This window comes from Poecilia reticulata, chromosome 10 (assembly GCF_904066995.2).
Source record: "Poecilia reticulata chromosome 10, P_reticulata-male-v2, whole genome shotgun sequence".
NCBI lineage: Eukaryota > Metazoa > Chordata > Actinopteri > Cyprinodontiformes > Poeciliidae > Poecilia > Poecilia reticulata.
This window is the reverse complement of record NC_088839.1, coordinates 19,626,702-19,645,951: the sequence shown is the minus strand read 5'-3', so window position 1 is coordinate 19,645,951 and position 19,250 is coordinate 19,626,702. Positions and strand designations below refer to the sequence as shown.

The window sequence follows — 19,250 nt, the reverse complement described above, 5'->3', positions numbered from 1 at the left end:
GTCAGGTAGCAATATATTTTTCCTTCTTCAATCAGTCATTTATATATCAATTCACTGTATTTGTTTTTTATCTGATGATTTAATGCTCGTCATAAAGTTATCATGGACACGGCCTGTTTTAATTATATGTTACCTTAGCCTGCCATACACCTGTTGATTCGAAATATTCCGATGACGTATGCAGGATTTACTGCTTTCGTTCGTTGAGACTTTTATTGTGAAGTAACACTTCCGGTGATGGTGGTTTCTTAACTGACAGCGCTAAGAGAGAAGCTACTTTCAAAAGGTTTTTAACGGCTTTTCCATTCACAGCCTCGGTGCATTTGACGGAAACTGTCCGCCGGGAGCCTGGTATTCAAAGTGGGTCACCGGTGGCTGTGTTGAATTAAGTTAAAGTCAGCTGAACGGAGCCCTCCCATTAATGAGTAAGGCTCTTCGTGCGTGGCCACTGGTAAGCTAACGAAGAGGAGGGTGGGGACTAAACTTGCAAGACCTCGCCCCAGTCGTTGTTTCACTCTCGAGCTCACAGTCAGCTAATCTCCTGTCGGCGTGAGAGACCTCTCACAGCTTAATTAGACAACCATTCAAGGGGAGACCGACACAGGTGTGCCTACTGAAGGGTAAAAACCAGCAACCATGTTCAGGAAGACCTTGAAGAAGGACCCCGAGCTGTTCCAGAACGTGTCGGAGGGGCTGCGGAAGCTTTACCGAACCAAACTGTTCCCGCTGGAGGACACGTATCGATTCCACGACTTCCACTCCCCGGCTCTAGAAGATGCCGACTTCGACAACAAGCCAATGGTGCTCCTGGTTGGGCAGTACTCCACCGGTAAGACCACCTTCATCCGGCACCTCATGGAGCAGGACTTCCCCGGTATGCGCATTGGCCCCGAGCCCACCACGGACTCTTTCATCGCGGTGATGCACGGCGAGCAGGACGGGGTGATCCCGGGTAATGCCCTGGTGGTGGACCCCAAGAAGCCCTTCCGCAAACTCAACGCTTTTGGAAACGCCTTTCTCAACAGGTATTAACCCCCTCACCTCCCACCCCTGTGAACTTTAAAGTGCTCACTAGGAAACAAACTTATATGTTTAAAGGGTAATACCTGAGTTTTTAGGTTATTCTTCGAAGGTGAGTGTTTTCACTAATTAGTGTAGGGAGGAAAAGTCTCAAACATATCATACGTGATTTAACCTCCCCCCCCCCTCCCCCTCCTACAAGTCCTAACATGCACCACACCTTTTTTACTTTCTTGGGCAAATTCACATTGTGCTGTTGAGCAATCTTCACCGAAGGGCCCTGAGTGTGAGGTTTCCTCCTTTCATCATCCTCAAGGAATGCACATATTTAGTGTCAGTAGACAGTTGGAAGAGCCACCTGTGTGTGTGCTTATAGCAAAGAGAAAAGAAGGTGCTTTCCAATGGTTTAATCAAATTAAAGGAAGTCCTTTCACTTTGGTACAAATTCACATCGCAATATACTTTTTTAAAAGTATTTAAAAGTACTTTTCAAAATTCTTCTCGACAGATTAGATCCTGAAGAAAAAGCATGTTCCCTGGAACCTAGATAAATGTGAGCTATGCGGCTTGGCAGCATGCTGACCTTGTTGCGTCCTTATAAGCCAGGGCCATAAGTTTCAGGTCCCTCCTGCTGTATTAAGTATTACAACACCAGCCAGCTCCTATGACTAGGCTCAGCTGTGTTTCAATGCGAGGTTGCGTAGATGTCTTTGATTCAGTTGTTTGCCAAGAAAGTAAATTGTTTGGCCAAATATCTAAGATCTATAAGAATAGGCTCTCAGTTTTCCCCTTAAAGTTAATTTGCTCTGATATCTCGCTTTAAAGATCATATCTGGTTCTAATATTAATTCAAAATGAAGTGGGATTCCTGAACTAAATTCATCCCAAACTTTGAGAAAGTTTCACTGTGTTATAAACTTCTAAGCCCTCTTAATTTTCACTCAAACCCTTGTGAGGTATCCCATGTTTTACAAACGTCTGAATAAATGCTTCCTAGAAATTGCTGTTAATTTGCTTTTCAAAGTAAAACAGGAGATGAAACCAACCTCTTATAAACTTGCTGTTTGTGTCCTATAAAGTCACAGAGGGTTAAATGTTTTACTATCTATATACAGTGTGGTGGTGTGACTGTACAGCTAACAGATGTTTCATTTTTGTTAATTAATTTGGCTCATGGGAAGTCGTTCTGTGAGAGTGATTATCCAGATTGCTTGGGACATTCCAGAGCGCTTCCCATAGGATTGTTGGGATGGATTTTCCCATCTTATGAATGACTTAAGTCTTTCCTAAACCTCAGAAGAGTCAGAGGTCTTTCCCAGGTCAGGTTTCTTTTTGAACTTGCTGACACAAATGAATATTGCATATTAGGAATGGTTTTAAATAAAAACAGTGATATGACTTAAGTTGAAGTGAAATCCAGAGACACTTGAAACTTCCCCCAGTTTTCCGCTAGCTGTATCAAATGAGCTCCTCCCAGTCGGGCTCGGAGAGCCAAGGTATGACTGCTTGCTTAAAGCTAAAACACCTGATCTTGTTATACAATGTCTGAATGTCTTATGAGCTCAGACATCCTATAACATGATGTCACTTCCTGGTTCAGCATGTGGGAATCTCCCATCTTCCAGATAATGTCAACCACAGAGAAACATCCAGCTAAATAGATAGCCAGAACACTGTGCAGTCTGGTTTTGTTTAGTTATTGTAATCTTAATTTGCTGTCGACATCAGATTGTTTGTTATGTTGCCATGAGTGGTAGTAAGATAAACACTCAAGTTGGGACTTGCTCAGTTGGGCCTCTTTCCTATTATCAATATCCTTTGACATTCCTTCCTGGAATTATGTGGAGTGTTGTCCTTATCTTCAATGGGAGCTAATGTCTGCCAAGTAACCATCATTCATAATGGAGAAAGTGTAATAATTGTAATTCACGTATCGCTTTAAAAGAGTAGGAAGTGTTGGTTTTGTCAGACATTATTTATCTCTCAAACTTCATTAAAGACTAAAAAGGAAAGCGGATAAGACTTAATTTAGACAATGGCTTATTGTTTGTTGTCACATCATTTGTCAAGTTGTTGGGTCAAGTACTTTCACATTACATAGTTTTATTGAATTCAGTCTGCATCTTTGTCTCAGGCTAATTGGTGAATATTTGAAGCTGTGCTTAAGATAAATGAAATGTTTGTTAAAAACTCTGTCATTATAGAGTTGTAGGTCTATTGTTGATTAATTGGACCAGATACTTCTGATTTAGAACAGGAATTCACCTGACTCCTCAACTATGAAGCAGGATAACTCCAGTTTGTGATTTATTTATGTTTTTCAGAATCATAAAGCTGGTTTATGTTTTAAAGCTGCAGTAGGTAACTCATGAAAAATATTTATTGCATATTTGTTAAAACAGTCACTGTCCAACTATAATATGAAACAGATGAGCTGTGAAGGAAATTTGAGCTCCTCTATTATTTTCTCCCTGCCATTTTCAGAAATACTCTGCTTGGTTAGAAACAACTGGAGGAGGGTCTGGGTGTTGTCAATCACCCTATGGTGCTGACACCCTCATCCTTACACTCTGCTACGCTACAGCTCCTCCCCCACAACGGAGCCTGCCATGAATGCTAAAACTAGTTGTCATTCCTGGGACAGCTGCAGCAGACTGACAATCTTGAGCATTGTGTATACGAGAGGGATTGACAGCACCAAGACCCTCCTTCTGCCCCTGATTGGTTTTCTTACTGAGTGATGCATATTTCTGTAGAATCACAGGAGGGAGGTGGAGGAGCTCTATTTAATTAAAATGTTATTTGTTTCTTATTTTCGTTCACATATTATTTCTCATAAAAACTGCCAAAACAGAGTGGCAGTTTTAACATTTATGTAAACACATTTATATAAAAGTTACTTTCTTAATCCTCGAGACCAATCGGTGCCCTTAGAACCACCCAGAACTTGTTCAATTTAAATATTGGAAACAGTTTTTTCTTCAATACCAATTGATTAGAAATTATTCTGTTGTCACTAAAACATGAAAATATTAGTTTTAAGGCCAGAATGCATCATAGTTTCCATATGGTGACTATTTTTTACATCCACAGCAATCTTATCAAGATTAATCAAAAGCACATTGCAGCTAGAACATAAACTCTGAAACACAAACGCATACTTTCTTATTAGGCTTAATTTTGTAGTGTTGTTGGCTCCATGGGGTTTAATATTGTACACATTAGTAACTGTAATCTACATTTAGTGTTTCAGCTGGTCTGGACAAGTAGTAGCACATTTCATCTGAAATTTTCACTTAATTATGTTGCATCAGCTGCTGTAGTTCTGCCTTTTCTAAAAGGTGACTATAGAAAATCAAGGATCAGACTCTTAATTGGCTGAGTTGATGAGATTGTGATGTCAGCCCTTCTGTGCAGCTTTTAACCATAGTTATTCAGTCTGCAGATTAGCCTTTAACTACCAGGCTCAGGTGGGTCCTACCTTCAGTGTAAGCAGTTATTTATGAAGAGCATAAACAGAAATCAGTCATGAGGTTCTCACACCTTCAGCACCTGCTTTTGAGGAAACCTTACGTTGTTTCTGATTAGCTTTTTTTTTTTCAACCAAGTGTCCTCAGAATTAACTCAATAGTACTAATAAAACTCCTGACAAGAAGGCGTGTGCTTTTTGGTTCTGATGTACTTTTTGTGCCGCTGCAGTCTGTGGGCTCCAGTGTATTTCTGTGTTTTCTGTAAGCCGTTAGTCAGTAAACTGGAGTCAGCAAAGCTTAGGTTCCGCTCTGGCCCACACTGTCCGGCTCCATCCCGTCCTGTTGTTCCAGGGCGCTGACTTTGCTCTTTACTGAGTCCGGGCCGGAGTCTTGCGAAGCCTCACGGTGTGCTTCTATAATACACAAGAAAGGTACCTGGATATTTTTATAGACAACTGGAAACAAAACAAAAAAATCATGATTCAGATTTTTTTTTTTCTTTTTTTGAAGGAACAAATGTGGAAAATTGCAATTGGTCACGTTTCCAGTGCGAGTGATAGCTGGCCTGTTTCCTCTGCAATATGGGAAGCTGAGGTTACGATGAGAAAGAAGGCTGAAGGTCAGGAGGTGTGTGTCATGACTGGAGGAGAAAATTCCAGATATGATGTTAAATGTTTTCCTTTGTCCTCATCCTGAACTGTCCCAACAGTGACAGTTGTTCTCCAGCTTTTATGATAAATGATCACACAGTAGATGAGTTCTTGTCTCTGTATCTGCACATTGTTTCAGTGTTTCTGGGAATTGCAGCTTAACTTGATCCGAGCATTTTGTCCCGCAAAGCACAGCAGAGACAGTTCGATGGAAATTTTAAAACATTTTTCCAACTGAATGACATTTGATAAAAGATCCGAGGGAGAAGGAGAGGAAAAAACAGAACTGCTGCTATCTTTTCCTAGCAGTGTCACTGTAAGGTGACACCACTCTTCAGCTCTCAATGGAAGGAGTCATTTTCCTACCTTCTTTTTTTTTTTTTGCCTGGATCTTGGTCAATTTTTCCATTTCCATCTTGAATGTGGTGCAGGACCTCTGTTGGGGTTAGTAGTGTTTGTGCGGTTGGAGCAGGAATGTGAAAGCATGGTTTTCCCAGTCTTATGACCTGTTGCCTCTGAGCTCATGCTGTGAGTATCGGTTCTGTTTGGCTGAAGGGGCAGCAGAGTGAGACATAATACTCTCAGCTATGGGGTGTCCTAACAATCTAACTCTTTGTCCTGAGTGGGTCTGTGTGTTTTGGTATTAAACAAGTCATCTTCTCCCACGCTTTCTGGCATGTGTGCATCTGCTCTTCAGATTTCTGTTGGCGTGTGCGACTCCCCTTTAAGGTTTAAAGGCCTGTGAACATCCTGAGGCGCTCCGCTGTTGTAAATCATGTTGATCTGGGAAGGAGTAAGGCCTACAATTTTAAGATTTATTGTTTGTTGTTCCAATAATTTCCATATTCATCTTCCTTACATCATTGTCTTTATGCTGTTGGAAAATCAGTAGCCATGTTGTCTCACTTTTGTTGTTAGAAAAATACACAAACGACAGTTAAAGTTTCAACGTGAGCTCAATTAACCGGTCAAGCTTGATTAATGTTTGTGTATTAGATCTGTACAGAGTCTTCACTGTAGAGTATACAAACATTACCTGCTTCTTTACGACCGTTTATACCTCTAAATACGTGTTTGTGTTCCCACACAGTCTGGAAAAGTCTGTTCAGGTTGCATGATTATGGATGTTTCCAGACAATTTGGATGAATTGTTTTTAAATTCACCCAAAACTGTAATACAAGCTTAGATGAATGTTGAAAAATTGCAATATAATCAGTAATGTAACATTTTTGTGGTTGCAGCTTTGGGGTGTGATGGTTTTTTTTCATTTTCTTCAGCAATTTCATGCTTGATATAATATAACGGCGATTAGAAAAGTTAAGCTTTCTCCTACTTTCAAAAATAACTTTAAGTTTTAAACATTAAATAATAAATTGCAAAATATAACTTAATACTTATGACGTTGATGAAATAAAAATGTTTTTGCAAACCATTTTGCCAAGGATTAAACGAGAACAATTTTGTTTTGTAATGCTAAATAAGGGATAAATGATGACCTTTTAGAGACAAAGAAGTGAATAACTTCAGTTTGCTCATAAAAGCCAAGTTTGTGTTAGAACAACCTCACTCAACTGGTTTTCTCCTCTCTTGGTGCCCCTATCCCTCTCTCTGCTTTCGTTTTTGTCTCTCTAATTTACTCTCCTCTCCGTTCTTTGTCTAGATTCATGTGTGCCCAGATGCCCAATCCCGTCCTGGAAAGCATCAGCATCATTGATACTCCTGGAATCCTGTCTGGAGAAAAACAGAGAATAAGCAGAGGTCTGCTTCTCTCTCTCACACACACACACACACACACACACACACACACACACATTCACTTGTGTTAGTTGCACCATGCCACACCCTCTGATCAAAAACCCCTAAGTGGTGAAAATATACAGCCTTGCACAAATGCAAAATAAACCAAGAGGAAGTAATGAGTTCAGATATAAAAAGAAAGCATTGTTATATTTGTCCTCTTTTTTAAGTGCTTTGTTGCTCGCCAAGTGCGCCTGCACTGAAACTGTAGCAGTCTGCTCAGAGTGCTGTCAAACCTGTATTTAACTCCTCTGACGCCCAGAAGGCAAAGCATAACTAGGTCTTGTCAGTGCGGCAGAGAAGCACACAGCTCGGCAGAAACGAGGAGAGGCCGTGTAACACTTTGAAGCTCATTTCCTGCCTTTCTGCGTGGAGGTACCTATGGCATCTTCTGTATGTACCGTTATTAATGCTGCCCTTTCTTTAACCCACAAGGGAAAACCTCAGATTTTGATCCTCTGGTTATTTTTGTCTTTTGTAGCCCTGTGCGGTAATTTTTATTTCCCAGTGTGCTGTTTGATTAAAACATTGCATATTTTTCCACTTGCTGCCACAACAGCCTGACCTTTAAGGTCATTAGGTCGCTGCTGCATATGTGCTTTTTAAAAAAAGCTTTTAGTGAGCTTACAAAACATGCAGAGAAGATAAGAATACCACTGATCAAAGCTTCTGCTTTTTGTACCTGATTTATAGTTAGTTTATGAGGAAATGCACATACAAGCAGTGAGGCTTTGTTTTTGTTGCTTGGTTATAGGAAGTGAAGTGAAATGGCAAAGTCCCATCAGTCTGCTCTAAATGTCTCTGATTTCTCAGAGGAGGAAGCAACACACAAATAAAAAAATGCCAAGAAGTTTAGTTTAGTTTTTTAAGCTAATGTCAAATGCAAAACTAGTTATACTATCTATAGTTTTTCATTTCTTTTTGCAACCTCTAACCTGTTTTATTTGTCTTTTATATGATGGATCAACATATAGTCTATTAGATAGTGGCATGAATTATGTACATGGTCTTTCAACTTTTTTAAATTACAAAAGTAAAGTGTGTGTGTTTTAAATTTTGCCTTTTACTAGTTTACTTCAGAAGTCACATTTTAGTAAGGGAAAATGTGAGGGAACGGCAGCATCATGGAGAAAATGATGCTGCAGTTCAAAGCACGAGTTAGGTTATAAACTTGAGCACTGTTAAATCCGTCACCTAAAAAAATGAGCCAGACAAAAGTTTTGTTTAGAGACGCAGCCGCGTGGCCCATTGTGTCTCTGGAGGAGCTGCAGAGATTCAAGAGCACCACTTGCAATCCACAAATCTGGCCTTTATGTCAAGAAGAAAGTTATAAGAAGTTCTGTTAAGAGTTGAGGAAGATGCTCTGGATAATTTTTTTTCTTCTTCTTCCGACTGAAATTGAGGAATTTTGATAAGATGAGCAAATCTTGTAGAACAAATATGTTCTGCTGATATATCATGGTAAAATACATTCATGTTTGTGGTTGTAACTTGACAAAAATGTAGAAAAGTTCAAAGTGTGTGAATACTTTTGCAGCGCACTGTATTCAGACACTTCTACTTAAAGGTCGCTTTGAATTAAAATTTAGTTTTGAAGTTCTTAAAGGAGATGAATGTCGTGATAATGTTGCACACACTACTCTCAAAAAGTTAGGGATATTTGGCTTTTGGATGAAACTTCAAGAAAATGGGGGAAAAAAAAAGATGTATCATGAAAATGAAGGAAAGCACCATTGTATATTTCTACTTATCTTAAGCAGAGCATTGAAACAAAAGCCAACAGCAGTGGCGGGTGACTCTTTCAGTCTCTCTCTGTTTCAACCTTGATTCTGAGCCACTTCATCTGGGAACCTCCTGTCTGAAGCCTCGCCGTGCCGAGGTGCTGTTGATCAGATGTTGGGCGTCGTCTTCGTCTCTTGATATCAAAATGTGAACATGATGAGGAAGGCTGTTTAGATACCAGCTGATTGAACCGAGAAGTTTATCGGTCGATTTGTGGATCAAACGCCTGTTGTGAGTTTTGCAGTTTTAAGCTCCTTGTCGGAGAACTGAAACACCGAACGTGTTCATTCAGTAGTTCAGAGAAGGTCAAATTAAGGTCACCTCTAAAGGTTGCAGTGCATTTTAGGTTCATCCTGAAGTTTTACCCGAAAGCTGAACGTCCCAAAAGTTTTATGAGCAGTGTGTTTGTTTTGTTGCTATGACGAAGCGTGTCCGTAGTTGCAGGTGTTTGTATGAATGAAAAGGCTGGCTCAGGTTGAGGTGACCTTCTCTGACGGAGGAGTAGAGTAAATCCAAGATTTCCTCCGTTTTTTTTTTCTATTCATACACACTTACACATTCCTACTCTCAGCCTTTTCTGAATGCACGTCATCCCGGACTCTGTATCTGTATAAACATGGCTACAGTAGGGTAATCCAGACATACTGTACGGTCTGTGTCGAATAAAAACAGACGTGGTTAGGCTGTGCAGCTCATCTGTGACGGGCACATGCTTGTCTGGACCTTTTTTGCAGGAAACTTTACATCGCTTCTTGTCTGATATATTCCAGCAGCACTTCATTCTTAATTCAAACCTGCTCATCTGAAGAAGCTTCAGTAAAACTCCCAAAGGCATTGAAACTGTAAAATCCAACTCATGAATGCTTCCCTCCTGTTGAGAAACTCTGTGTGCTTTTTTTTTGATTAGGCCAGCATGTACGCCTCGGTTCTTGTTCCTGACTAAGCTATGAAGTTACCAAAGCTATAGTGAAACTGTGATTTTTGCAGAACTATCTGGCGACTTTCCCATAGTTACCTCTGATCTGTCATTTTCCAGTAGCACTTTAAATCCCTTCTGAGAAAACAGTAGAGTTATATATTCTGAGAAATCAAATCAAGATTTTCAAGAAAAAGTGCCAATAATTAAGTGACGACGCTGATTGGTCTCTCAAATGTTTACTTTACAAATATACCCAAATGTATTTGCACCAGCATAAAACTGGCCTTTCTAGTTGTTTTCCAAATCAACCAAAGCTCTTTATTTATAGTTAACACACTGATTTGAAAGTAAAACGGATAAATGTCCTTCAAACTTTTATCTCCAAAGGTTCTCAAGCTGCAGCTCAGGAACTCCTGATGGTACTTGAATTGTCTTTTATTCTGTGGTTTTAATGCGATACATATGAACAATTTGGAGAATTATGCTGTTTTAAAAGTCAAAACTTTAATCTGAGAACAATATCAAACAGAAATCAACTCGGCAGCTTTCCAGGTCCAGCCAGTTGTTTCTTGCTCAATGATGTGGTTAGCGACCAAAGTAACTGCTGCCAGCAATGATGATGCATTTTTCTACACTCAGTTCTTTTGAACACTGTGGCCACATTGTCATTTAAGAGGCCCTGTAGTAAGGCTCCGTTTCTACTCTATGGTCTACAGGAAAAGAAGTAAGGGAAGTTATGTTAAGCCAGCAATGCAATAAAAGTTCAGTAAAATGCAGGATGTACATATAAGAAAAAGAACAGTAACATGCATTTGGTTATGGATGGAAAAACTGTATTGCCTGTACAAGATTTAGGGTTTTAGCATCTACATCAAGCTACAACCATAATATTAATGAATAATTATCCCATAATTGTGTTTTTTATGAACGAAATGTCCCCACTTCTTTGTGAGCATTCACATCTCATCACTAAAAATACATGAAGATTGGACATCAAGAGCCGTGAAACTACGTCCAACAATACAGAGTCATTATTGGCAATAAATGGCACTTGAGATGAGCAAATATCTCATCCCAGCAATTCTTTGTGATTGCACTATTGCACACATCAGTATCAGGATCAATACTCTTTCAAATATTGTGCAGCTCTGGAAAAATGATGCAATAAAATCAAAGTGCAAATAAATATATTTTTTAATCTGACTGTAATAAACTTTTCAATGCGATGCGGCCATGTTGGATTCGGACGTCCACTTTGGTGGGAAACCTCAGACTTTGCCAGTTCCAGTTCCGCCTGAGAGACTTTTCTGTTAATTCTGCCAACAACAAATGTGTTAGTTTCTATGAAATAAAATGAAAACAATATGCATTTAAACTGTCATTCGGCCTAACTGTAGACTATGATTAAAATATGGAAAATCCCTTTAAGTCACCAGTTGTAAAAGTGAAACATCTTGTGGTAGGCGACACAATTTTGTACGTGGAAAGAACTGACCACGAAACGACCAAAGCTAAGAAATGACCGTCACTCATAAAATTACACAACAATCTGAAAAAGTCTAAGCTCTGCTGCAGTATGGTTTTAAAATATGTCACAATAAGAGCTACTAGGCCATCTTGGTTTTTCCTGTTATAAATTAGAGAACTACTGTCTTAAACAGGGAGTTGATCTAAACGTTCACTAGATGCTCACTGATATTTATTTGGATCTCTGTTCATGTTTGTCATGGGTTTCTGGCTTTATCTTGTCGTGTCCCTGCAGGACGGCAGAGGCCTCTCAGCTGTTGATGCTATGCGCTACAAGTCAGTCTGGGCCTCAGCAGCTGTCTGTGTGTCTGACTCCCTGAAGTGGGTTTCAAATCCAGCTCATGAGGGAATGAACATTGGACTGGCTGCCTTCTGGGCTTTTGGATTCCATATACTCCCTTTCATTTCCCTCAGTGGACACGCAGTTTCACTCTTTTCTGCTCAAAGTGCAGCTGCCTCCTACGTTGCTCTCCTCTATTTACACTTCTCTCATACTTTCACTTTCACTCGCCCCCATCTCGCCCTCTGCAGTCTCTCCCCTCTCCTCTGTCTTTGTCTCTTCTGAGGTATTTTCAGAGGGGGACAAAGGAAGCCATGTTGGAATGTATGTGCAGCAGATCTGGTGGCGTTTGAACCGCAGCTGAGATGAGTTTTTACACCAGCTGCATTCTTCTCCGATCAGATGATACACAAGAACTAATCGAAACCACAACTCCTGACTTTCTCTCTGCTGCCTCTTGCGCTGCTTTGAATGTTAACTTTGTAGTTGCATTCATCCCCTCTGTGGCATTTTGATCTCAGCAGCTCATGCTTATTTTTATTATTTTTTTATTGCTAACATTTTTTAGGTATACAAAGAGCTGTTTCAGAACGTGCTGTTCATTAACAAGTCAGATTGTCCTGAAGGCTCTTGACAGTCTTTACCTTGATAGACCTGCTCTGTTAACTTAAAGCACCTGGTTAAATGTTAACCAGGTAAGAAAAGACGCCTTTTGAAAGTCTTTTGTAAACATCACTTGAGCAACATGACATTGAATTGGAGTACATTCGAATTATTTCACTTGATCAAGATCACATACAGACAAATGAAATCCAGTGTACACAGTGTTCACATCTTGTGAACAAATGTTCAATTATATCTAAAAGTTTGCCAAAAACTAGCCTTACCAACAACAAGGTCATCCAGCTAACAGCCTCACAGATTATGGAGAGCATTAGTCAGACACTCTATGGCAGGCCATTTTAACATAAAATCAGTTCCATCTGACTATTGGTAATTACATTCTAGATATCTAAAAAAGACATTTTGACTAGAGAAAACTACACTAGGACTATCTTGAATTTTAATTCAAGATATCTGAAATAGAAAAGCTAATTAAAGATAAAGACTCATTTAGAGATATTAACAGGAATTGTGACTAATCTAAATTTTAGTTCCAGATATCTCTAAATTAGTCATTTAATTTAGACTGGTCAAATCTGTAGATCTCCTGTCTAAAAATAGACTTAATATTTTGTATCATATATTTAATTAGAATAGCTAGTCCTTTTACTTTGACTAGTCATCACTGTTATCTGAAATATGTTTTAGTCAGTAATTGCAGACATCTTGAATTAAGGTTTCCATAGAAAATGATGGTAAATGTGACATCTGTATCAGTGTAATTGGATATCTTAATTTACTAATACGTCAAGTCATGCACCAGTTTCAGGTATGTGGAACGTAAGTGCGATAAAAGCGATTTTTATGTTAAAGCAGCCTTCCACAGAAAGCAGATAAGAGGGTCATAACTTTGGTCAGCAGCTCAGATTGGAGAATATACATTTATGTAAAAATAGCAAGACAAAAGCTTTTGTTAAAGGCAAACATTAAGAAGTCCTGTTTTCATTTAGCACACAACAGTCGGTGAAAGAAGATGCTGTGATTAGAAGAGACTAAAATTATTATTTTTGAGCTGGATCCAGAATGTTGTGTGGAGTGAAATGAAGATTGCACATCATCCTGAACACGCTGTTCCCTCTTTGAAACATGGTGGTAGCAGTATCATGCTGGGGGCTGATGCTTTTCTTCCAGGTAAGTGAAGCTGACCAGACGGCAGAGCAGAACAGAGTTGAGGCAGAGGCAGTAGTTTCCCTTCCGGCAGCACAATGGCTGCCGAAGCAACAATGGAGTGGACTCGATCAAAGCATATTCGTGTGTTAGAGAGGCCTCACTGAACCTAAACTATGTGGCAAAGAAGAATGGGCTGAGATTTCAGTCTCTAGGTGTAAAGCTGTTAAACGCATACCTCAAATGCAGAGAAAGTTGGGTCTACGGCACAAAATAAACGACTCACCCTCACCCCTCCTCTTCTCTCCAGGTTACGACTTTGCGGCGGTGCTCGAGTGGTTCGCTGAGCGCGTGGACCGCATAATCCTGCTGTTCGACGCCCACAAGCTGGACATCTCCGACGAGTTCTCCGAGGTGATCCGAGCCCTCAAGAACCACGAGGACAAGATGCGCGTGGTGCTGAACAAGGCGGATCAGATTAGCACTCAGCAGCTGATGAGGGTCTACGGAGCGCTGATGTGGTCACTGGGAAAAATCATCAACACACCTGAGGTAAAGATTTTGTTTTGTCTGTATCAAATTCCTAAGCTTGATCATTTTGTGGGGATATTGTTAAATTGTCAGTTTACTTTGCACTGAAACTACAAAATGACTAATTAGCAGTTTGACAGACTGAGCTTTAGATAACTGACCAGACTGACCACCTTTGGCAGGTCTGGACAGACATTGTCCAGTAAAGAAGGCGAGAAAACTTGTGTTTTCTGACATTTTTGATTTTTCCTTTTGTGATGTTCACACCTGACTGTAATGAAAGCGAAAAACGGTTTTAATCACACCATTTTCAAATCCCATGTCGCATCATGTGACACGGTCTTATGATTCTTCCTGACTGTCGGGTTAATGTTTGATCCAGAGCCGTATTCATCACCCAGAGAAACCTTTGGATCCTGCTGATCATTATTCATTGACTTTCACCCAAAATTGCATTGAGGAGGTTTTAAGCAGGAAATGAACCACAAAACGCCCCTTCTATCATTTTATTTTTGCTTCACTGTTTCCACATTGTGTCACATCCTATTTTCCGCTTTTTGTGCAACAACTGTTCCGCTGTCACGTTTGTGACCTCTGATCAAATGTCCTTAGATAAGAGTAACTGGAGGGAAACGGTGGTTTCTAACCTGTGGGAACTTTATTTCAGGTGGTCCGTGTGTACATCGGGTCATTCTGGGCTCAGCCGCTGCTGGTTCCTGATAACAGGAAGCTGTTTGAGGCCGAGGAGCAGGACCTGTTCTTGGACATCCAGTCTTTGCCACGCAACGCTGCTCTGCGTAAACTGAATGATCTCATCAAAAGGGCACGGCTTGCTAAGGTTGGTATCAACAAGATCAGAGGGACTCAGTGACACCAGCAAACCAATCTAATGTTGGGTCAAAATCTCACTATATTAGCACAAAATATTGAACAAAAATATCATCTGGTTTCCTTTTCTTAAAACATAATTCCAGCTCTTAGCTTACTGTGGTTTTAATACATTGTTAAATTAATAAGAGTGATTGGTGGCGCTCCTTCAGTTGCCACGCCTTGGCTGATTTGGTCATAAACCACAAGCAAAAAGGAAATAAGGCATTTTTGAACCATTAGGATTTTTATCATGTCTGTTTTCTAGGAACGTTTCATTTCCTTAACAGCCAAGGAGGGATGGAGTTTAATTGGACTGAAATTAGTACCACACTTTTATTTTATGTATACAGATATGTTAAAATGTGACGTATATTGTAATTGCTTTCATTACACACAGAAAACACTCAATTAATACTAAATTAAAATACTCAATAATCATTGTAGTACTGTAAAAATGTGAACAATTTTTATTCTAATACAGACGTTTAAGAAAAATATCAAAAACACCTAATATAATTTCAACAAATTATTGATTAGTCAGACTAATCATCTCTAGGTCTTAGCTTATAGTCAGTCATTTTTCTTTCGTTTCTTTTTTTTGCTAATGAATTGAAACATTTTTACATAGCCTTGTCTTGTTTAAGGGAAAAGTGTGACTGCAAGTGAGAACTGTTCAGTTTTGTAGCTTTATTGTTGTTTTTTAAGAGGTGTTGATGTGAGCATATTGCTGAAAAGAAATATCACCACTGCTGCAAGGAAACACAATGTCCGTCTGTGTGGCACAGTAATCGTCAAACTCTGCTGGATTCATGAACCAAGATCCACTAAAATTACCTGAAGTTGACTTAACTTGATTGAAGATCACCGCTATCAGAAAGGTGTGTCTTCTCCTCCAGTCTTATTGCTCATTTTATTGTCTTTCTAATTCTCTTGCACCATATAAATGTTTTCTCCACTCATGACAAAGTTGCTACACAGAAAGTGGTCTCTGTTGTGCAACTTGGAAGCTTTTTGTCATCAACCACAAACAAAAAGAAATGCAACAGGCAAGGAAGCCTTATTTAAATGGCACATTTCAGTCAAAACCAACTCAGTGTTTCTGCATAGAAATTAAAAGCAACATGAAACAATCAACACTGATTTTGGTCAACCAGGATAAAAAAGCTGAAGTGTACGTGTCATTTTTGACCTGGCTATTTGGGCCAGATCTGATTGTCATTTAAAAGTGTAAAGACAAGATTTTTTTTTTTTTTTTTTTGCCTTCTTGGTTATTTATATTAAGATCAGAGGCGAAGTCTGGCTAAGGAAGCGGAGCCATCACGCTGAAACTCAGGTTTACTTTTATTTTCAAATAGTGACAATAGTTGACATTTTAAATGGTCTATCTTGTATTTAATGATCAGCACGGCTGGGATTAATAGCCAGATCTTCATGTAATTGTGAGATTTCTAAAAGGAAACCAATGTTTTCAAATCCAGCATGTTCATGACAGATAACGATTGAACGTAGGCCTGTCACGTTAACATATTTTCTTGGACAATAAATTGTCCCGGACGTTATTGCAATGAATGATAATAATGCTGTTTTTTAACATTGCATTTAAGTAATATTTTGGTAATGGCATAATAGTGTAAATACTCCCTGTAAAAGATCAAATTTTCATTTCTAATGAACTTTAGAACATTGGAACCAGAAGAAATTTTAAATATGCAAAATAAACATTTTTAGCCTGTATGCTAAAACCATTTTCTTTTCAATGTTGTCTTCCAGGTGCAGGCCTACATCATCAGCTCCCTGAAAAAGGAGATGCCCAGCATGTTCGGGAAAGACTCCAAGAAGAAGGAGCTGATCGCCAACCTGGGAGAGATCTACCAGAAAATAGAGAAGGAGCACCAGATCTCACCTGGAGACTTCCCCAACCTTGCAAAGATGCAGGTGAGAGAGAAAAAGAAATGTGGGAGCAAGCGAAGGGTTGATTCACGTCAACCCTGCTTAGTTCACATTAATCCAACTCTAATTCATTTGCATAGAAAGTTCGGTGAGATTGGGGAGGTGTGGGTCTGTAATCAAACTCTGGTCTGCCTAAACATTTCTCAGTTCACTTGAAGTGAACTCTGGTGCGGTTCCAATGCAAGCAGACTGGAGAAGCTAATTATAGCCCAGGGCATGCTGGGTAAATACAATCAAAACGTGAGTCTAGTACTAGCAGGAAAAATGGCTTGTGGTCTTTTACCATAGTCAAAATAGAAATGCTACAGCTGCTAAAATTTGACACCATTCCATTTTTGTTTACATTTCGGGAAGAAGGAAATGTTGCTCATGAGTTTTCATGTTTTCTTCAGTAGTTCTTGGTTGATTCATTTAATACAGAGCCGTGTGAAGGCGAACCGCACCAGCTGAAAATGTAACAAAAGTTACAAATTTGGTCCCCCATCAAACCGACTCTACTGCACTAACAGGTGTGAAAACACCCTTAGTCACAGACTCATTTAAATTGTGTGCTGCATGCGAAGTAGAAAAAAACCTATAGAGTACAATGACCTCCGAACCTTTACTCCTCACATCTCTGCCCTGGTTTCCTGCCTCTGCCCTCCAGGAAGGACCGGGATGGGGATGGGATTTATTTTTCCTGGTTTCTCAGGAAATCCTGCTTCTTGTTCACTGCTTCCATTGGTCACTCTTGAAGACTGATCTATTTCTATCTTCAATTCCTGTTTTGTTTCCTTTCAGGAGCTGCTGAACGGCCAGGACTTCACCAAGTTTGCGTCGCTGAAGCCCAAACTGCTCGAGGCCGTGGAGGACATGCTGGCCAACGACATCGCCCGCCTCATGGCGATGGTGCGCCAGGAGGAGTCTGCTATGCCGAGCCAGACCGTCAAGGGTGGTGCGTTTGAGGGAACCATGAGTGGGCCGTTTGGCCACGGTTACGGTGAGGGTGCCAGCGAAGGCATCGATGAGCTGGAGTGGGTGGTGGGGCGCGACAAGCCTACGTACGACGAGATCTTCTACACCCTCTCTCCCATCAACGGCAAAGTGTCCGGTGCCGCTGCCAAGAAGGAGATGCTGAAGTCCAAGCTGCCCAACACGGTTCTGGGAAAGATCTGGAAGCTGGCCGACGTGGATAAAGATGGCTACCTTGACGACGAGGAGTTTGCCCTGGCCAATCACTTGATCAAGGTGAAGCTCGAGGGTCACGAGCTGCCGGCTGAGCTGCCCAATCACCTCGTGCCTCCGTCCAAACGCCCAGGGAATTCGCTGCAAGATTAAGAAGGTCGGCTGCATCAACACTCATGTTCAGGACTCTCAGTGCCAAACGTTCAACCACAAGCATGAACAGCTTCGTCTTCCTGACACACTGGGACGAGGCGGCGCTGCAACGTGCTTCACCAGAGAGAGACTGGAGTGTTTCTGGGGGGGGAGGGGGAGGAAGGGTGAATATTCAGATTTGTATGTGGGGAGGTGATGAAAGGACAGAATGGGTTTATGGAGTGAAAGGCCTGAATGTGGATTCATGAATCCTGTGTAAACATGTCTAATAAGTATACAGTCCTATTATAATAAGTTGATCCAAAGATATATAGTTTTGTTTTTCCATTTGGAGAGAGAGAAAGAGGAAATGAAATGAAACAGTTGTTAGAATTACTTTATATTTTTGTATTTCCTGACTGTTAAACTTTTACTCTTTCCAAATGCTTCCCTTTTTGTTATTTTGCCAGATGAATGAAAAGGAGTTCTGTACTGTGAGACTTGTGCTTTCTGAAGACACTGATTTATGGTGTGTTAAAAGAAAGCCTTATTCAAAGCCTTTAAAGCTAATAAATATGAAAAATAAATAAATATTTGCTGAATTAACTTGAACTGAGTCACGGTCTTTGTGCTTTTAATTTGTTGCTGAGGTGTTTTTGTGTGTTCGTTTGCCCCCTGCAGGCCAGGAAGCCCAAAGCTAGCCAGCGGAGGACGTATAAGGTCATCTAACCATGAAGTTACTTCTGGCCGCATATTTCTGAACCAGTGGAAACAGGCAGACACTTGACTTTCTCTAGCGGAGTCTGAGGACGCATGAAGATGATTTAGAAAATGTCAGTCCAAGCGCAGACTGAGCAGCACTAAGAATAAACAGAACCGGAAGTGCACCCTGTAAAAGTCTGATATTCATTCATCAAGTGATTCTCTTGGCTCTGAGTGCTGCCGGATGATTGTTTAGCCATGTAAACACACCACTGAGGTTTCTCTCCCTCCACTCTGGCGTGGGGCTGAATCGCAGCTGAGAGCGTCAGTTCCCGCCTTAAAACAATGCTACGTTTCATTCAGACGTTCTACTCACGGTCACGCATTTTCTGTTTCACAAACGCCCAGTTTGCTCCAGCGTGACTCAAGGCTGTCGGCTTCACATGGTGGTCAGGTTTCACCCGTAGGAGTGCAGAGGCGCCCTCTTGTGTCTCGACATGGTTATTACAGGACACCATAATTAAAGAATCATTTGAACAAATTAATTTTTTTTATCTATTTAGGGTAGAATCTATCCAAATCTTTTTGGAGTTCCCTCATACCAACTTGTTAACACTCAGGTCCTTTATAATCTTCCCTAAGCTATTCTGTGTGATTATGTGTGTAACATCATCCATCCATTTTC

General features: G+C 40.4%; 1 protein-coding gene across 1 annotated transcript; it reads left to right on the top strand.

Annotated features, from left to right (window-relative positions):
• The first annotated feature begins 225 nt into the window (after nt 1–225).
• ehd1a (EH-domain containing 1a) lies at nt 226–18,475 on the top strand. Its single transcript, XM_008420410.3, has 6 exons — nt 226–1,025; nt 6,802–6,899; nt 13,527–13,768; nt 14,415–14,585; nt 16,388–16,552; nt 17,348–18,475. Exons 1-6 carry the CDS (start codon nt 637–639, stop codon nt 17,882–17,884), a joined length of 1,602 nt encoding a protein of 533 aa, XP_008418632.1. The 5' UTR covers nt 226–636; the 3' UTR covers nt 17,885–18,475.
• Nucleotides 18,476–19,250: the final 775 nt, after the last annotated feature.